Source organism: Colobus angolensis, unplaced genomic scaffold (genome assembly GCF_000951035.1).
Source record: "Colobus angolensis palliatus isolate OR3802 unplaced genomic scaffold, Cang.pa_1.0 Scaffold311, whole genome shotgun sequence".
NCBI lineage: Eukaryota > Metazoa > Chordata > Mammalia > Primates > Cercopithecidae > Colobus > Colobus angolensis.
In genome coordinates this window covers 1,880,482-1,901,525 of record NW_012116389.1, presented here as the reverse complement: position 1 = coordinate 1,901,525, position 21,044 = coordinate 1,880,482, and the positions used below count along the sequence as shown (strand labels likewise).

The 21,044-nt window shown below is 46.1% G+C and overlaps 1 protein-coding gene across 4 annotated transcripts in view; it reads right to left on the bottom strand.

Annotated features, from left to right (window-relative positions):
- The window catches only part of TRAK1 (trafficking protein, kinesin binding 1), a 133,632-nt gene that overhangs the window by 29,343 nt on the left and 83,245 nt on the right, over window positions 1-21,044 (bottom strand). For all 4 annotated transcript variants that reach the window (XM_011950937.1, XM_011950938.1, XM_011950940.1 and 1 more), the window contains 8 exons: window positions 19,296-19,372; window positions 12,667-12,783; window positions 9,046-9,146; window positions 8,046-8,154; window positions 5,473-5,551; window positions 4,349-4,479; window positions 3,654-3,728; window positions 2,604-2,741 (listed from right to left, as the gene is read on the bottom strand). In XM_011950937.1, the coding sequence (XP_011806327.1) occupies window positions 2,604-2,741; window positions 3,654-3,728; window positions 4,349-4,479; window positions 5,473-5,551; window positions 8,046-8,154; window positions 9,046-9,146; window positions 12,667-12,783; window positions 19,296-19,372 (827 nt within the window). The remainder of the gene's footprint in view (window positions 1-2,603; window positions 2,742-3,653; window positions 3,729-4,348; window positions 4,480-5,472; window positions 5,552-8,045; window positions 8,155-9,045; window positions 9,147-12,666; window positions 12,784-19,295; window positions 19,373-21,044) is intronic.

The window sequence follows — 21,044 nt, the reverse complement described above, 5'->3', positions numbered from 1 at the left end:
CATCTCTACTAAAAATACAAAAAAAAAAAAAAAATTAGCCGGGCGTGGTGGCACATGCCTGTAGTCCCAGCTACTCGGGAGGTTGAGGCAGGAGAATGGCTTGAACTCAGGAGAGGGAGGTTGCAGTGAGCCGAGATTGTGCCACTGCATTCCAGCCTGGATGACAGAGCAAGACTCCATCTCAAAAAAAAAAAAAAAAAAAGACATGTGCCATAAAAATACCCATGATTTCTAATGATGACAAAGTCACAAGCAGTGCTAATATCACTGTGACATGGTGACCTTCATAAAGGAAGGAAATACTGAGTACAATTAGGAACTAATTTCACAAGCCCCCCAAATTTGGTCTGTGGATCCCAGATGAACTCCTGCCATAAGGCAAGAGAATTGGGAACACAGTTATGCAAAAACTGCTACTCACTGTTTTATTCAGCGATTAGAATGGCTAGGAGCAAAAGAGGCAGATCTGGGTGTTCTGCATGGTGCAGTCTTTTATAGACTGCTTTAAATACCTTTAATGCATAATACACTTTAAAATTAGCCATCTTCAAAAACTGGGCTGTGCCAAGAGCTACAGAAAAAGGCAAACAAAAACTTTACCTCAGCAAATATGAAAGCTGAGAATCCCTCCAGAAGAAACTGAAATGCAAATTTCAATTCGATTTTTCTCACGCAATAGTTTAGTTTTTAAAGACAGGTCTGTCCTTGAGAGTGGGGAAGGCAGTGGAGTGGATCCTGGGTGCCCAGGAAACAAGATGGCACCGGGAGCTTACTGCACCAAGATGAGAAGCCAGGAAGGAGGGAACTCAGGCAAGGAGACTGCAAAGCTACACGGGCCAGCGTGCGAGCCAAGTGTGGTTAGCACTAGATCAGGGAACTTGGCGGACTGAATATTCTTTTCTGCTTTTGCTGAGATTCCTGGAATCACTGGATCACCCATCTGTGTCTTAGAAAGCTGACTATGTTATATGTCTTTTTGTTTCCCTCAGATTTCAATGAAGCTTCTTGCGGGGAAGAGGGAGTGGTGGCTATTCTAGCCTGACTTTCTGACTTTGATGCATGAGAGCAAAGAAGAAAAGAAATCACGATTTAGGGAAAGTGGTTAGGGAAAGTGGGCCAGACAATAAGGAGTGGGGGATGGGGACAGTATCTACTGGGGGTCAGCAATGGGGGCTGAAGGGAAAGAGCTCCAAGGAAAAGGGCGATTTCAGAAGGGACAGAATTTCACAAGCATTTACGCAGCCATCCACTCCTATCTCACTTGGGGGCGTTTCTCTCAAAAGCTCTTCTCTCCTCAGAGAGCATTTAGCATTTCATCAAACCATGGAAATAGAGCCAGAATATAGAGGAGTTCTTGAGTTTGCTCTTTAGGCCATCTCTGTCCATCTACCCATCTAAACATAATGCCTATTAAATGTCTACAATTCTACAACATACCAAGCGCTGTGCTAGGTACATAGTATTAAAAGAGGAAGGGGGAAACGCTACAAAGAAGACAGGGTCCCCACCTTCCAGGGGCTTTCGTCTGATAGAAGATAACATGAGGAAGCTCAATCCCCGATAACGCTTCCTTACAGGGCAATGATCAGCCAAGGGGTTCAGCCCTGTGTTGTCCAACTTCCACAAGGAGATTAACCTCCTGGAAAATCGCCTTCTCAATCATGTTCCCGCAAAGCACATGAAGCAAATAAGGCCAGGGCTAAAAAATTCGACTACAGTAAAATAATATGAATAATGTGGCTGGCCGCGGTGGCTCACTCCTGTACCCCTAGCATTTCGGGAGATTGAGGTGAGAGGATTACTTGAGGCCAGGAGTTCAAGACCAGGCTGGATAACAGAGTGAGACCTTAGCTCCATTTTTGAAAGAAAACAAAGGAGAGAGAGTGAGAGAGAGCGAGAAAATTACCAGCCTAAGCACAGAGAGAATTCTTTTTTTCAGATCACAGATACTGAAAGTCACCAAGGGAATGATTAATAAGCGTACAAAGAATCAGCAGAACTGCAATGGCATTTTACAAATTCTGAAATGTACTTCCAGAAATTTGTGAGGCCAAAATAGCCGCACAGTCCAATAAGGTCAGGAAAAAAAAAAAAAAAAATCAGGAACAGGTTGAGTATCCCTTATCCAAAATACCTAGGACCAGTAGTGCTTCAGATTTCGGGATATTTCCAGAATACATGCCAGCTGAACACACCAATCTGAAAATCTGAAATCCAAAATGCTCCAAATGACCATTTTCTTTGAGCACTATGTCAATGTTCAGGAAGTTTTGGATTGTGAAGCATTTTGGACTAGAGATGCTCAACCTGTATGAGTCAGATCTTCCAAACACCTGAGGTTCCCACCAAAGAAAGTTCCTACTAAATTTATCTTGTAATGGCAGGAGTAGAAAAGACAACAGATTTAGAGGAACGAAAATAAAGAACCAATTTGTCCTACATAGTTAAGAAACCACCAGTCAGACTCAAGTGTCCTTGATTTCTGAACTGTAAAATGAGAACCGAACTGTAAACACCCAACTCCAGTGGCCAGAATGTCAGACACTGTGCTCTTATCACCAGGACCCCTGGTGTCCTCTGGCTGGGAAGAAAGCACAGCTCACCATGGGAAACAGGCCCAGCGAGTGGTAGCGCCGAGACGTGGTATTGGGCATGGTTTTGTTCCGGAGGTTCTTCAGCTCCTCCTGCGCCTCATGCAGCATCTCCATGCACTCTGCGTACTTGTCCTCCAGCTCACGCAGCTACAGGCAGGAAAGACACAGAGGGTCAGGATCTCCTGAGCACCCAGGTGTACGCACATCTGCCCATCAGAAGGCCAGAAAGACACAGCAATCTAACGGAGTTCCCAGCACATGTGGAACCAGCTGCCCTGTGGGTCTGTGGCCAAATAACAGAATTTTCAAAGCCTTGCTTTTTCTTTGACTTGAGGCAAGCTTACAGACTCAGAAATCTTCTAAAATACCAACAATGGGCAAATGAAACAAAACCAACTTCATGCAAAAGGAAAATCAGGCTAGGAATGATGGCTTACACCTGTAATGTCAGCACTTTGGGACGGCAAGGCAGGCGGTTCGCTTGGGCACAGAAGTTGAGATTAGCCTGGGCAACATGGCAAAACCTCATCTTTCCAAAAAAAAAAAACAAAACTTAGGTGGGCGTGGTAGCCCACACCTGTAGTCGCAGATACTCAGGATGATCATCTGAGCCTGGAGAGGTTGAGGCTGCGGTGAGCCACACTCATGCCACTGTACTCCAGCCTGGGTGACAGAATGAGACCCCATCTCAAAAAAAGGAGAAGAGAGAAAAAGAAAATCATCACACCCATGTTTCAAGCCACACCTGTGAGATTCCTCTCCCAGAGTGCTCTGTGTTGTATTGTTTCATTTCTTTGAACAATTTTCGGACACCTGCACGTGCCAGGCTCAGCTGGTGTAGAGCCCTGCTCCACAGGTGCCCATAACCAGTAACAGTGTCAGTAGCCACAGAATCAAGGTGCAACTGAGTTTACTATCCCAAGAATAAAAACGAAATGAAATTCAAAATAAAAACGGTAGTTGCAATGGACGTGACTAAAGCTGTCCAGGGAGGTGAATCCACCTTCGCTGCAATCAGAGGCACTGAAGGAATGAGGGAGGGGTGCTAGAGGTGCTCACCTCAGCCGTGAGCTGCCGCTGGGCATCCTTAGCAGCCCCCAGATGCTGGACGAGTTCTTCATTTTCAACTGCGCACTAAAGCATGGCAAAGATAGATCACTTTCTAAGATACTTAGATAAGTCCAACTTTTCCCTCTTATTAACCTAATCCATTATGAACTCATCATCACTTTCTACAAGGATATGCTCATCTTATACTCAAGTTCTGTTTTTTATATAATTTTGAAGGTAAAGTCTTTCCTATATCCCCATTCATTCTCTATAGCCCACCACCCCAGCCCTCACTTCCAAAGCTCTCTGGAAGCATTTTACCCCACACTAATAGCAAAGTCCATTTTGCTGCCTCTTCTTAAATCTGAAGAGGATACTGCTCTACTGCAGCACATAGCTGGTGCACTGTGTAAAAACAAATACTAGACTAGATGATCCATAAGTTGAACTGCAAAAGTCCATATTTACAACATCTTTTTAACGAATTCAATATAATTTTAGGAGACAACAGGTCACAAATAAGACTCGTCACCAATTCAGGGTAATGAGTTTTATACCACTGAGTCCACGAAGCTTCTTCTGCAAAGGGGTAACACAAAGTACTAAGATTTGAAACTAAGGGGCACTGTCTTCTGGAGTAAATGTCCCTTCCCCATCTCAGCACAGCCACTGTCATATCAGCCAGATAAACAGAGAAGCCTTACAGCTTTCGCCTTTTTCTGCAAATCAACGATTTGCGATAGCAGGTGTGTGATCTCCTCTTGCTGGCGGGCAGCATCTTCCGTCTTCTTGGCCAATTCCTCTGAGATACTAGCAATCTGGACATTGGCATCCCCTTGGACAAAGAAACAACAATCACGAGAGGAAGTCAGAAAACCACACATGCAGACCCAGAGAGAATGGTTTCTTTGTGGTTTGCACACAAGAAAAACCATCCTTAATAAAAGATAGCATGGAGTGGGGAGGGTGCAGGAAGGAACTCATAGTGACCATTTTCCCACATGGAGAAGCAAAGCAGCTTCTTCAGGGCTCAATTAGTTATGAAAAAGAACCTCACCCCATTAGAGAGCACTCCTGAGCTCAGTGTAGGGCCCCAAGCCCACCAACCGAGACTGTCTCCCCAGAACAAATCAGGGAGGCTCTGGGGGTCAGAGAGAAAGTGACAAAACATGAGTGCATCTGGCTAGATCCTCACATTCCACACATGAGCACCCCCTGTGACTAAACAGGAACCGGCTGCTGCACCCAGTTCTAGAAAGGAACTACTGACTGCACAGCGCAATTCCCTTGGAGTTTTCAACCCATATTCAAAGTCATAACTCATTTGACTAGATTTGAACATGAGGTGTGTTTCATTACTTAGTATTTTGCTGAAATGCAAAATACTTAGTGTTTTGACCTTTTGTCTTAACTTGTAAACTTAAAATGAAGAAGAGGAGAGAAATATTTATTTGCAAAGGTGAGAACCCTGGCTTCCACTTTCACAAATCAAATTACTGGTAGTAAGCTGTTCTTCCACATTTTCAACACAGGTTTCTGTAGCTGGGCCTAACTTAGGCATTAAAAAAAATCCAACATTCCAGTATAAAGCCAAATTTAAATTTAAATCTCCACCTCAGTGATAAACTGAGATCATACATAGCTGACAACTTAGCACTAAATAATAGAGAGGGGGTGCCACCTGAGGTTGGGGAGGCCTCTAGTTTTAAGAAAAATGCTGCTGAGCCATAGGCTAGCAGGAGACTGCACTTTAGCAAGGCTGACGCAAATCTGTCTAGTCATGACAGCAGATGCAAGGAAGTAAGAAGACAGCGGTGCGGGGACATACTCAGCTCCTTCACGCAGTCGTTGACCAGCTGCTGCTCCTTCTCCTCATAGGTGATGGTCTCTGTCTTCAGCTGGCTGGCCTGTGGGCAAGACCCAGGTCAGAGGCCCTGCATTCTCACCTGGCCTGGTGGTGCAGGCAAGGGCTGAGGCATACAGCAAGGGCTAACCGGGGTCTGGGAAGCTGCCCTCAGCATTCCCCCACCTGTCACCCATCATACCCTCAAATACAGAAAGTCCATCTGAATTCCCAGCTTAATGGATGTGCACTCTCAAAGCTGAAAACCTGAAAAATGCACAACACTAGAGGGCGCCACACAAAGCTATGGGCACAGGCGCTTAAAACACTGTGAACACCACCATCCTATCATTGTATCTGTTATCTGTGGCTGTCCTGGCTCATAAATATGGATGCTTTGTGACCTGCACAGTGCCTAGGACCCTACCCTGCCCACAGCAAGCATCCTAAGGATAACCACACAGGAATGCCTAACACCTACTATGTGCCAGGCACTGAACCATGAGATCCCAAGTTGGAATTAAACTTGTTGTGTTCAAGCTTAGTAAGAACAAGGTCTAACACAAAAGCATTAAAATGCAGAGGCACAAGAGCCATCCCAGGACTCTGGACAACTTGCCCTGGCTGAAAAGGGTGGGATGATAGAGATCTGAAGGCCCTAAGAAAAAGCCCTGAGACCAGGCACAGTGGCTCACACCTATAATCCCCGCACTTTGCGAGGCCGAGGTGGGAGGGCTGCTTGAACCAAGATCACGCCACTGCACTCCAGTGTGGGTGACAGAGCAAGACCCCCATGGAAGAAGGAAGGAAGGAGGAAAGGAAGGAAGGAAGGAAGGGAAGGAGGGCGGGCGGGAAGGAAGGAGCAGGAGAGGAGAGGGGAAGGAGGCGGTGGAGGGGGGGGTGGAGAGAGAAAGAGAGAGGGAGAGAGAAAGAGGGAGAGAAAGCAAGCAAGCAAGCAAGCAAGAGCCCCAGTTAGACAGAAGTGTCTCTGAGCCCTCAGTTCTGGCCCCATAAAAACATTACACTTCAGAAAATGGATTTGGGGTAGCAGGAATCTGTAGCTGGGATCAGATTCCCTTGGCTGGCTTTGGATGAGTTGCTGGGTACCCGGGGCTAGAGCATTTACATGAGGCAGGCACTGGAAGAGGCAGCACTGGACTCAGAATGGGCAGCACAGGCCTGTTGCCTTGCTCAGCTACTGGCTGGCAGAGGAAACCTGGGCAGCCTTGTTGGTCAATCTGGGTTTACATGACCCATCAGTGAACAAGGGGCTGGAAGAGGTGAGGTCTAAGAGAACAAGATGTGCAGAAGAGCATCTTGTTCAGATGGGACATGAAGATCTTACTAAGGTGTGGGCAAGTTCACGCTGACTGACGGTCTGCACTATTAAGGGGCTCTCAGGAACCCAGGGCCAGCCTAGGTGGGCACACAGCTCCAACCTGAGGGGCTTGATAAACAGGGCCATACTGTACCACACCATACCTTGGCTAGAGGACAGAAACTCACCACTAATTAAGACAAACAGTACTAAATTTGCACGCATCAGTGTTTCTAGAGAGGGGCAGTAGGTGAAGGTGAAAAACAAGGGGCTTAGGGTCACAGACTTGCAAATCCTAGCTGTCATTTACTCACTCGAATGACCTTGGGTTATCAAAACACCTAGCAGCCTGGGGCCAAATGTTCCAATGAGAATCAAAGTAACCAGCTTTCAGCCCTGTTGCGAACTCCAAAAATAAATAAATAAATAACGTGGGCAATATGCTAGGCACAATGCCTTACCAATTAAAAAAAACTCAAAAGCATGAGTCCCCAAGTTGCCTCAGCTCAACCTTTTTGAGTTAATTGTTTAAGAAACATGGCTCTGCCAGGTGCAGTGGCTCATGCTTATAACCCTAGCACTTTGGGAGGTGGATTACCTGAGGTCAGGAGTTCAAGACCAGCCTGACCAATACAGCGAAATCCCATCTCTTACTAAAAATACAAAAATTATCCGGGCATGGTGGTGGGCACCTGTAGTCCCAGCTACTCAGGAGGCTCAGACAGGAGAATAGCTTGAACCCGGGAGGCGAAGGTTGCAGTGAGCCGAGATTGCGCCACTGCACTCCAGCCTGGGCAACACAGCAAGACTCCATCTCAAAAAAAAAAAAAAAAAGAAAATGGCTCTCTCTGAGCACCCATGGACTACTTCCTTGATCATCTGATCTGTGGCAGCACGAAAACAAGGCTGGGTTTCTCCACAGGTGCTGTGGTCAGACCTGGAGAACACCAGGGGTCTGAGACCTCACTGCAGGAATGACTGTGAAGGAGGGGATCTCTGACTCTTCCCGGTCCAGACACCATGTCATTCACCAGGTTCGCCTGCCCCAGCCAGGGAGGCATGTGTTGGGCTGGAAGGCAGTGCCCAGAACACAGAGGAGGCACGTCTGCCGAGCGCCTGGTACAGCTCTTCACGGACCGCCACCTTTGAGGAGGGCACTTAACCATGGTTGTCCTCGCCGGGTAAGGTGAGTGGGGGCACCTCCCTTCCAGCAGGGGCAGGAGCAGGGAGGGCAAATCACCTCGGATCGAAGTACAACATTCTCCTCTTCAAGGTCTTTCAGCTTCTTTTGAAGAGAATCCAAATGAAAGTAATTCTGGACTGAGGAGGACGACTCATTCCTCTTCAACCTGGGGGAGAAAAGTACGCTCACAACCTAGGGAGGCGCGTTTCCTCCCACCACCTGACAAACCACGTTAGAGACACAAAGAAGGGCTTGCACGAAGGACAGTGACCCACCAGACCACTCTACCAACCCCAGGAAGACAGCGCTCCCAGTGCACAGGCTCACCATCAATTCAGAACCCACATCTCAACCCTTTATCCACAACTTGCCACATCACCTCAGAATTCAGGGGACCAACTTTGTTTAAAGCCTACACAATTCCAGGATGTCTGGGAGTTCATTTAATACTCATAATGCATTTGTATGTGCCAACAACTCTTTTAAGTACTCTGTATGTTTTAACTCAATTAATGCTTATAACTCTGTGACCTAAGTTCTACTGTTATCTCCATTTTACAAATGACAAAACAAGTACAAAGGTTAAGTAACCTAGCCAACAGCGTGCAGCTGGTAAGTCCCAGAGCCAAGATCTGCAAGCAGCCCACTGGGCTCTAGAGTTCACGCTCCCAACATGAGGATCTGCTGACTCTCAGAGAAGACACCACGCCTTCTGTCCCAAGGACCTGCCATAGCACCTCTGGCTCCAGAACCCTGAATTGCCTCCAACAGCAGAGCCTAACCCACTATCCACTCATGTGCCAGGGCAAATCAATCTAAATTGACAAATAAGCAGTAAGACCCAGGAAAAGGAAAACTAAAAACCTGTCCATCCATGTCCTGCTAAAATAGTAAAATCAATCTGTTTGAGGCACTTGGAGACGCTTGGTCCAGAGAAGGCTGAGAGCAGCTGACCTCCATTGCTGCTGAAGGTGACCCTGTTTAGGTGACTCCAAGGACATCAACAGCGGTCAGCCTGTGCTCTGGCCTCCAGAAATACAGCCCTCTGGTGACTTACGGGGTTGAGCAAACGGACTCGGGCTCGCTCTCCTCCGCAGCGCTGGTGTAGAACTGAAGCAGCTCATCCTTCATGGACAGCTCATGCCGGAGCTGAGACACCTGCACAAGCAGAGCGGGGGCCCATCATTTGCTTCCCAAAAGTTGATTATCGTCCCGACTCACATTCTAATACTTACCACTTAGTGACAATATTTTTCTTAAAATTCACCATTGAAAATGAAAGCATTTAAACTGATTTTGTGCTATTCAAAAAAATAGGCTTTCATTTGATCTATTTAAAAGAAACACAATTACTTTTCGATAGAAAGCTGTCTAAATTCACAATTTTTACTTTGGTACAGGGAAGAGCAGAAAGGGGACTAGAATGATGCCTGGGGGCCAGGCACAGTGGCTGGCGCCTGTAATCCCAGCACTTTGGGAGGCCAAGGTGGGCAGATCATCTGAGGTCAGGAATTCAAGACCAGCCTGACCAACATGGTGAAACCCCGTCTCTACTAAAAATACAAAATTAGCCGGGCGTGGTGGCGTGTGCCTGTAATCCCAGCTACTCGGGAGGCTGAGGCAGGATAATCACTTGAACCTGGGAGGTGGAGGTTGCAGTGAGCCGAGATCACGCCACCGCACTCCAGCCTGGGCAACAGAGAGAAACTCCATCTCAGAAAAAGAATGATGTGACCTAGCGCGGTGGCTCACGCCTGTAATCTCAGCACTTTGGGAGGCCGAGGCAGGCAGATCACAAGGTCAGGAGATCGAGACCATCCTGGCTAACATGGTGAAACCCCATCTCTACTAAAAATACATGGTGGCGGGTGCCTGTAGTCCCAGCTATTCAGGAGACTGAGGCAGGAGAATGGCGTGAACCCAGGAGGCGGAGCTTGCAGTGAGCCGAGATCACGCCACCGCACTCCAGCCTGGGCGACACAGCAAGACTCCGTCTCAAAAAAAAGAGAATGATGCTTGTGGGGATGCGACTGTTCAGGGGCTTTGGAAGTAGCCAGATGACCAGCTGGTCAAATAGCCAGAAAAACTGATCATGTTACTAAATGAAAGAAAAGGCCATTCATTCACTTCTGCCAGAACCAAATCCCAACTCCAAATAGGATCCTGGAGACGCCAGCTCTGCACGGGCCGATACAGGCAGCTCACCGACCCTTGCTCTCACACTTGGATGACCACACAGCCCCATTCTGGGATGCACCCTCATAAGGCTCCTGGCTAAGCCCAGCCAGACCTTGTTCCGTGCTCAATGCTCACTAGATAGAAATTTCAGACAGACACAGGAATAAAAGAGGCAACCATCAGGGAATGGCTACATTGACTCCTGCTGAGATGGCTTTGCAGATCACCCTGATTTGTACTTAAGGTTTTTAAATAAAGTTGTACTGCACAATTTTTCACTTGCCCTTTCACTCTGCAGTACTGATGAATAGGGAACCAGTGCTATAAGAAGAACTGCAGTTATGTTTTAACTCTTTCTTGTTTATAATTTGACTTAGAGTCTATGGTTTATTGCAACTTTTCTACAAAACAGAGTGAATTATTATGTCTCCCATGGAGAAGACAATTTTATGTGCATAAAGGTTTTAACTTCGACACCTAGATTGATAATTTAATAATATGCCAAAGGGAAACATGCTATAGCTTTCAAATTCAAAGCTCTTCCGAGGGGGATAAAAGGCATTTCCACTCCCAGAGAGTTGGATCCTCTTTGCGCAAGGTGAGGCTTGTCCCAAGCAAGAACAGTATAGTGAAGAAGCTGACGGGTGACCATTTGTGAGTTACTGGGTGGCATATCCCGCTGCTCACAAGTGGCCGGGAGGGGGCCAGGCTGACCCAGCATGCTTTCCCACCAATCACATGAGAGGGAATCCAGGTCATGATGCTGGGGGCAGGGAATGCAGGAATCACTTTATTTCTCCTAAAATACAACAGCCTTCTTTCTTCTTACATCTTAAAGAAAGCCCAGGATTAAAACTTTTCTTATATAGTGGTAACTATGCTTCGTAATATGAAAACTACTGTTAAACCCAGACAACAATGTACTGGGAATAGTTCTAACAAGGAAAAAGGGTGAATACATCTTAGGAACGTGAACAAGGGTATCCACTCCCACTAAGAAAGTTTCTGATAGAAAATAAGGGAGAAGAGGCCAGGCACAGGGCCTCACGCTTGTAATCCCAGCACTTTGGGCGACCAAGGTGGGTGGATCACTTGAGCCCAGGAGTTTGAGACCAGCCTGGGCGACATGGTGAAACCTTTCTCTATAAAAAACACAAAAATTAGGCAGGCATGGTGGCACATGTCTGTAGTCCCAGCTACTCGGGAGGCTGAGGTGGGAGGATCGCTTGAATCCGGGAGGTCAAGGCCGCAGTGAGCTGTGATCTCACGACTGCACTCCAGCCTGAGTGACAGAGTGAGACCTTATCTCAAAAAAAAAAAAAAAAAAAAGGGGCTGGGCATGGTGGCTCATGCCTGTAATTCCAGCACCTTGGGAGGCTGAGGTGGGAGGATCACCTGAAGTTAGGAGTTCCAGACCAACCTGGCCAACATGGTGAAACCCCGTCTCTACCAAAAATGTAAAAAATTAGCTGGGTGTGGTGGTGGGCGCCTGTAATCCCAGCTACTCGGGAGGCTGAGGCAGGAGAATAGCTTGAACCCGGGGAGTGGAGGTTGCAGTGAGCTGGGATCACAACACTGCACTCCAGTCTGAGTGACAAGGACAAAACTCCATCTCAAAAAAAAAAGAAAAGAAAAAGGAAAAAGAAAAGTGGAAAAGAAACAAGGAGTGTTGTCACAGTTAAAACTGTTAGAAGAACAGGGTGACAGAAAAGAAGCTACTAAGTAGGGCCTGGATACTTAGCTTAAGCTTCTTATCCTTGCCCTAGCAACCCCACCTGACTCCACAGCTGCTCTCCTCTGTCCATACCACATCCCTTCCAGAAAATCAGCATCATTCCTTCTAAACCTAGGTACCGTAAGATAAACCGAAAAGCTCCATGCCCTTCCTCTCACCACTGATGTCCATCAGCCAAGATCGATATCATGGAAATAAGAGGGTTTCTATCATGAAAACAATAGGCTATTTTTGTTTTGTTTTACACACACAAAATTATACTGTAACGATGAATGTGAGTCACCACTTTCCTCTGTGTACACGAGCTGGCCTCCTAACAGGGCTCCTTCTTCAGCAGCCCAAGCCCAGCCAGCCTCAGGAACCCCTGCTCGTTGTCATGTTAGCCTGGGTGCCCTTCTGCCAAGCGTGGAGCATCTTAATCAGCCTGCATGGTTACAGTCTAGACTCTCTGAGGACAAGGACTGTGGCTGGCCCAACATGACACACAGACAAACGACTGAGTAAGGACCATGCCCGCCCTGAGCCATCCCATCCACATGGCCTGAGGAAAGAAAGGAGACACAAGCAGCAGCAGGAGCTGCAGCAAGGTGGCTTTCAGTCCCCAGGTGACCGTTTCAGAACAGACAGTTCTGGGCTCAGGCCATGGTCGTGCCCTCGGGAGGGCCCTTCCAGCTAGGACCCCATTCTATCATCTCCTTCAGCCATGCCCATGGCTCCCAGGCCTGTGGCGGGGCCCTCTGGAAGCCTCGGCCTCCAGTGTCTTACCTCCTCCCTGATGTGTTCCACCTGCTCCTCCAAAAGCTCGTTCCTCTCGGTTAGGGTCTTGTTTTTCTTCAACAACGACTGGCCGATGCGAGCGGCCAATTCTAAATCCCGCTCTTTCTACGAAAGGAAAGACAGAGAATAGGGATTCAAAAGAACCTGTGTTTCCTGAAGGAGTCAATAGGTGCTCAGTGCCAAACGAGGAAAACATGAGCATCTAGAAATAACAAAGGAATTAATAATTCACCATCTGTGTTGGTATTTGATGCCTGTTAAAACAGGCGTAACCTCTGCCCATATAGTATGTGAGAGCTACATGGACATCACACAAGGAAAGGGAAGTCTGAAAATGTAATGAAAACAAATCTTTGTTCCTATGGGGAAGAAAGAAATGCTTCTAAAAACAGTTGTTTGCAACTGCTTTTGTTATTTGTGGAATCACTTGATAACCTGTCTCTCCACCTGAGGGGTGGGCTACTGTATTGCCAGGGCAGGGCACAGGGAAACAGTAGCCATTTGTTAAGTGAACGAATGAATAAATATAGAAATTATAAAACGCTCTTACAATGAAGCCAAGAGCTGACACAGGGAGGCAGCCTCTTTAGCATACATTAGGCAGGAATGCATTGAATTCCTTATTTTTGCCTTATGTGAAACAAAAATGTTTAAAGTTACTCTCAAAAACAATTACATGCTTTTTTGTTTTTTTACTTAGAAAAGGCTACTTAGGCTTCATTTAAGAAGAAAACAACTTTCAAAATGCAGATGTTAGCATAAAATTGCCATATTCAGAGACGAAAACACTCTTAAGGGCACAGAATTTTCTGTTAGGTCAGCTGATGGCATCAATTAGGCAGAGCCAGTACACAGAGGAAAATTCGGAGTGGCATATAAAGGCAGGGTAGCCTCTGGGGAAGAAAGAGGTCCCCTGATAGTGGACAGATGCCATCAGCAAATGCAGACTTAGCGATTTGCTACCACAGTCAGATTCAACTTGGGTGTTGGCAAGGGGAGAAGTTAGAAAAATTAAATCATTTTAGAAGTATATGCTAATTACTCTGTTCATGTGGTTTGAAAGAAAGAATGGAAACATGTCATTTGGGGGAGGAAAAACACTGGGGAGGCATCCTAGGTTCTGATCCAACACCTGCTATTAACTACCCACATGGTCCCAGGCAAACGGCTTTTGCTTCACAGGGATCAAGTACACTAGAGATTGATTTTTTTTTCTTTTTTGAGACAGAGTCTTACTCTGTCACCCAGGCTGGAGTGCAGTAGCACAATCTCAGCTCACTGTAACCTCCGCCTCTCAGGTTCAACCAATTCTCTTGCTTCAGCCCCTTGAGTAGCTGGGATTACAGGCATGCACCACCACACCCAGCTTATTTTTGTATTTTTAGTAGAGATGGGGTTTCACCATGTTGGCCAGACTTGTCTCAAACTCCTGACCTCGGGTGATTCGCCCTCCTCGGCCTCCCAAAATGCTGGGATTACAGGTGTAAGCCACTGTGCCGGGCCAACAGATTCACTTTTCAGGCCACAGGTTTCAAACCCATTGGTGGGTTGAGAACCATTTTAGTAACAGCAACCGACATTTTGTCTTAACTTAAATACAATGGCACAGAATTGAAAACACCAAAGTGCACTATATGTAATAAGATTATTATTTCATGTTTAAACTGTTGCTTGTCACATATTTACCTATGTGAATACTGGGTCACAACCTAAGCTGTGTTTCTTACAGCAGGTACTGGTCACAAATTGAACTGCTCCAGGTGAACTATCCTGCTGTAAACTGGGAGAGCATGGGTTCTCTATTTGAACATGGGTTCCCTCAACTGTTAAATGGAGGTAGAGTAAAGGGGCAGGCTAGCTGAGATATTCTAGGAAAACTCTTCTAACTTTATGATTCACTGAGTTTTAGAATAAAGAGAATAATCAGCTTTTATTTCTAACGTCTTAGATATCCACCCAATGATTCCATGCAACAGCAGACATTTCCCTTTGCTAACCACAGGAACTTCACTGCGGTATAAGCGCAGCACTTGAGGTCAAGTACAGTTTGAGAAGACAGGATTCAACAGCACTTTGGCTCCCTCTTGCAGGATGATGGTCTCTCTCCTCCAGGCCTTCCACAATCCCCAAACTGGCAATGCTGTTACCACAGTCCCAGAAGCCAGCCAGGTATCACAGTATCAAAAATGAGCTGTAGATAGGCCAGGCACAGTGGCTCTCACCTGTAATCCCAGCACTTTGGGATCACTTGAGGTCAGGAGTTTGAGACCAGCCTGGCCAACATGGCAAAACCCTGTCTCTACTAAAAATACAAAAATTAGCTGGGGGTGGTGGTGGGAGCCAATAATCCCAGGCACTCGGGAGGCTGAGGCAGGAGAATCACTTGAACCTAGGAGGCAGGGCTCGCAATGAGCCAACATCACCCCACTGCACTCCCGCCCAGGTGACAGAGCAAGACTCTGTCTCAAAAAAAAAAAAAAGAGTTGCAAATTCCCCAACTCATTCTCACAATTTGTGCCTCCCCATCATGACCTTGCCTTTCTAGAAACACAGTACATGTGGAGACAGTCCTGTCATGGGGCAAAGGGGACTCGGTGAATCTGCCCAACCAACCGAGATGCTCATCTCTGCACTTTTATCTACACTGGCCACAGTGTCTACCAAGAAGTTCCCTTGACTGAGTGCAGTGGCTCATGCCTGTAATCCCAGCACTTTGGAAGGCCAAGGCAGGAGGATTTCCTGAGCACAGGAGTTCAAGACCAGCCTGGGCAACACAGGAGACTCCATCTCAAAATACAAAATTGAAAAAAAAAAAAAAGGTCCCTTATTTCATGGACCTTTGTCATTTCTGAGACTCAACAGTTGTGCTTATTAGGTACCTAGAGGAAAGGATTCAAAAAACTGTGTGAGGGAGGCTGCACAGAATTAAAGTCTCTAGGGGCTGAGTCAAAATTAGCACCTAGTCCAAGTGGTTTCAGCTGAATTTGGTTAAAACTGCAATACCAATGTTCACTTCTCTTTGGAAGTATAGTCTCCAAAAATCTAACTCAAGTCTACCAAATGTCTCTACTAGAACTAGTTCTCAGACTGAACACTCAGGCTGGTCTCAAACTTCTGGCCTCAGGCAATTCTCCCACCTCAGCCTCCCAAAGTGTCTGGATTACAGGTGTGAGCCATGTTGCTCAGCCTGATACCCCATTTACCCTGATATGATTATTATGCAGCATACGCCTTTACCAAAGTATCTCATGTACCCCATAAATACATACACCTACTATGTACTCAAAACATTGAAAATAACAAGTTATATTAAAAATAGTTAAAATGGAAATTTAAACAGAAACGTTATTGTAGAGTCTCTAGTTTTTTCTCTTTAGTATTACTGAGGCAACAGGCTGGTTGGGTTTTTCTTTGAGAATTACAAGAATGAAAAAAACCTCCCATTTCTCTAGCCAAAATATGATTAATGTTTACTTCTAAAAACAAGAAAACAGGTTAGGCATGGCAGCTTATGTCTGTAATCCCAACACTTTGGGAGCCCAAGGTGGGAAAATCAGGAGTTTGAGGAGGCCAGGAGTTTGAGACCGGCCTGGGCAACATAGTGAGACCCCATGTCTACCAAAAAAAAAAAAAAGATAAAAACCAGAAAACAGCTAGAAGATGGTCACTGGATTAAACTACAATGAGAAAAAGAGACCACAAACAAGTAATTTAGGCCCTTGGAAATAAGCTATTAAAAGAACTAGTTCCTCTATTCCCCCAAGAAATGAGGCAAGGTAGAGCTCATTCTAACTGCCTCCTCCCTCTCTCCTCACTATGCTTTCAAAGCATAGACTTAAAAAAGACTGTAACTTGAGTCTCAGCCCCCTTTTACCAATGAACTCTAGCGCTGACTGACACACCTACTAGAGATTCCGAACAGCCTGCCGCCTACGCTTAGCAACTGACTCATCTCATTCACCAATTTCAGGATAAAAACATGACTAAGGGGCCAGTGGAATCACCCTCTCTGTAACTGAGGAGGAGGCAAGCTCTGCCCAAAGGTGCATTCCAGACAGCAGCAAGCCCAGGGGAGCCACAGCATCTTGTTCCCCTTAAAACCAGAAGCGAACCCTCCACGCTGGTGGAAGGCTGTGCTTTGGGATCCTGTGCAAATCCACCAGTACCCCACTTGTCTGCCTGTAGCAGGTATGCAAACCAAAGCACAGAAGAAACACAGCCACAGCCCAGGGAAAGCACGGCACAGGGCAACAGCTACACGACTGGGGCAGTCAGACTTTAACCAGGACACCCTCCCAGTTCCAAGGAAAGGCAGTAACTCAGGCCTTTATCTTATCAGGACAGGAACAGAATGGCATCAGACACGGAACGCATAGACACAAACAGATGCTGTTGCCATGACGACCCTTTAAAAATAAAACAGGCTGGCTGTGGTGGCTCACGCCTGTAATCCAAGCACTTTGAGAGGCCAAGGTGAGAGCATTTTTTAATTTAAAAATGTGAGAGATTCAAATAAACAGTGGCTGTAGTTTGGTTCTAATTTTGTTTTATTTTTTGAGACACAGTCTCGCTCTGGTGCCCAGGCGAAGTGCAGTGGCATGATCTCGGTGCACTGGAATCTCCATCTCACGAGCTCAGGCGAATCTCCCACCTCAGCCTCCCAAGTAGCTGGGGTTACAGGCACACACCACCATGCCTGGCTAATTTTTGTATTTTTTGTAGACACAGGGTTTGGCCATTTTGGCAAGACTGGTCTCAAACTCCTATGCTCAAGTGATCCACCTGTCTTGACCCCCTCAAAGTGCTGGGATTTACAGGCGTAAGGCACTGCACCAGACCAGGAGGACCATCTGAGCCTCAGAGTTTAAGATCAGCCTGGGCGATATAAGGAGACCCCACCTCTACAGAAAAATAAAAAATACATTGTTCATACAGCTGGATGAACAAAACAAACAGGACTGTGGGGTGACTCCCAAGCCTGGGGCTCAGCGAGGGCACAGACTACTTGGGGATGGGGTTGGGACCAGCTTCAAAGGTCCCTGGAAGGCCCTGCAGCACAAGACTGAGAAGCAGGAAAGAACCGACGCAGTTAAATGCCATAGAGGGCCAAGGGTGGGAGAGCAGGAGCCATGTCCCCAGTGACAGTGAAGGGCTAGAGGAGCATTCAGGACTGTGAGCAATGGGTGGCCTTGACTACACAGCGAGGAGCCTTAGAGAAAGGGTGAGAGGGTCACAGAGGGCATGGACGGTGGCAGCTGCAAGGAAGAGGAAAGCAGAGAGAAGCTAAAATCTCACTGCTGAGGCCCCAAGAGTTTGAGTGGTAGCCTTGGAAGGTACAGATTTAGGACCCCTCTCAGAACACTCAATGACCTGAACAGGGGGTGATGAGCAGGCGCCAGAAGCAGTTTGTAAGATCTGGAGAGCACTGTTGGGGGAAACGAATGCAGTAGAAAGGGGTCAGCAATTAACCATTTTCAAAAGTCGGTGGTGCCAACCAAGGCAGGCTGCCACGTGGCTAACACCAAAGACAGCGGCAACTAGAGTGACATCCGAAGGCTGAAGGCCGGTGCCCCAAAATACCGCCCTTGACACCCTGTCACATAGCCAAAAACCCTGACATCACTTCTGGGGAGCTGATGAGTTTGTGACTTCAAACAGGAGTGGACTGCAGGACCAGGAAGAGAATGCTAGATGTGCAGAGGTAGAAACATGGGAATAGAGAGACATAAAAACGGTGAAAGAATGCCACACACCCCAAAAAATACCTCTGGGAAACGAGTCTGGCCCAGTTCCTGTCTGAGCTTCAACCCTGACCTCCCACTGGTTGAAAACAATGACAACGATTTCTGTGTCCTCCACATAATAATCACACACCCCAAAATCATTCCAGTTTCTAGAGCCGAAGCAAGGGGCTAGAAGGCAGCACCTGTCCATTTAAGGCCTGATTCAGTGAAGGGGGCAGTGTATTAATGATGGAGATGTATTCAACAAATACTCAGAACCCACCATGTTCTGGCCTGTTCCAGGCATGCAGATACACATATTATACTCATCTGCTTCTAGAGACCTTCGTCATACTTAATTCTCAACTGCGACAGAATACTCAGAAGAAATTCAGAAAATCAGTCTCTAAAATAAAGGCAGCTCACCTAATCTTAAGCAACTTACTTAAATTTTTCTCGCCATGCTTATTTTGCTTATTTCTATGCTGACACTGCATAATATTCCACTAGCCTAAGTCAAAACTTAAAATACATTAGGAAGACACAGACGATGATATATTTTTCTGACATTTTTTGGATGCACTTGAAATATATCCTTAGTCAATGTTTCAGGATTTTTTACACTTACAACTGGATATTCTACCAAGTATTTAAACGTACCACATTTGGTGCCATTAATATATTCCTTTAAAAACATAAAATATCTACACAAAATTATAGCTATAAAGGCCTACGTAGCTACTAGTTCAAAAAGTAAAGCTATTACATTATACCTTGAAAGAGACTAATTTCCAAGATTCCTCACTGAAACAGGTGATAAGGCATGCTTTAATCAGCATCAATGAAAACCAGTCGATTATAAACAACTCTTTTGCCTTCCCCTGGAGCACTTACCTCCTCAAGAAGCCGAGTGACAGCATCTATGTCATTATATGTCTTAGTCATCTGGCCAACTCTTTCAGCACATAAAACTGTAAGAAATAAAAATGACAATGAGACTCCCGATGTCACAAACCTGCCAAACAAATGACTCATGTAAAAAAGCGTCCCTAACACTGTGCCTGCACATTAGGCACAGAGGGTCACTGACTCTGCTGGGTTCAACCCGCAATGTACTCACCACCACCAGATTTCACTTCCCAGTTCCAGTGACTGGAGGATGAGCAAGGGGACTTGTAACCCCTGTGAAACCTTGACATTGTGTGTCTGTGTGTGTGAGCATGTGCTGAGGGCGAAGCAATGGAGTGGAAGGGGGTCTGGCCTCACAGATATTCAGTAAACTGCAGTAGGTGGGGTGGGGGCCAGCAGCACAGCCATCCATGTGTGAATGATGAGAAAGGCCTGTAGCATCTAGACTCCACTAACCATACAGACCCAACCATATGAACAGACTGGAATCCTTCAGAAAACAGCTGCTGTCATAATTATTAAACAAGAGCCTTAAACTGATAATTTCAAAATGGCACAGCCCCCTCCCCCCAAGTGGCCTACATTCTAAGATTATGCAACCAGCTCCATACCATGAAAACTAGGTTGTTATTTTTTAAATATACATTAAAAAGACTACTACGATTGCACGTGCGCAAATACACACACACACACACACACACACAGAGTAATATTTCATTACATGTACAATTTACTGTGGTCATACGAGGCTGCACACAAGCACTTTAGGACTATGGGTCTTTGTTCTCCATCCGTTGGAGAAATCGGTTGTGAAACAAAAGAAGGCTCTTGTCTGCTAAAGATACATCAGGGTTGTTTTATTTTAAATCAATGACAAGGAACTGATTTGCAGTTCAACAAACACCACAAACACCAAGAAGGTAGCATAAGTTTTATTCTATGGGGGGAGGAGTGAATATAATGGATTTATGGCCAGCCAACGTGCAAAATTTTTTGAAACCTGTCACTTTGGGACTAAATAAATAACTTCTTAGTAATGCTTTGTAACTAAGACTTCAGTGAATAATTCTGTTAAGAGTCAAAGCTTTCCTAGTGACCCACATTCAGTAAGAGCCCATGCGACGCATTTGGGAATTGAAGCGTATTAGTAAGTCAAACTCAGTAGCATTACAATTGAAATTCAATAGGTCTCTGAATATTTTATTAAATGCAAGTAGAGATCATCCTAGTAAATTAGCTCAGAGAAATCGGATCTGTTGGAATGATTTTCTAGCTTAGGGAGGAGACCTGAAATCTGGTTCTAAATCTGAAACCCTACCAAGACAGTGCCATCAGAGCCAGCAGACAAGACCCCTCCACCCAACACTTTCATGAGATCCCTCCTGTCCAAGCGGTGGGGCGGGGATATGCACAGAGCTGTCAGGGACAGAGAAGCAGGGGAGATGTATAAGGGTAGTTTTAAACCTGGATCTAATTTGATGTAGATGAAGTCCAGCTCAAATTGCTCTAGACAGTCCATCAGCTCGAGGTCACACAAATGCTTAAGTGAAGACTGCTATGCTACCAACCTGAGTTAATTTTCTTCACGCACAGCTATGATGGTCTGCAAGCGTGCAGATAAAAAACCTGGGGCCCCCCAGCCAGCACGCCAAAGCATCTGCAGCACCCTTTATACACCAGCTAACAGATCACAGCAACTAAGTGCCCTCTGTGTTTCAATTTCTGTTGTCACTT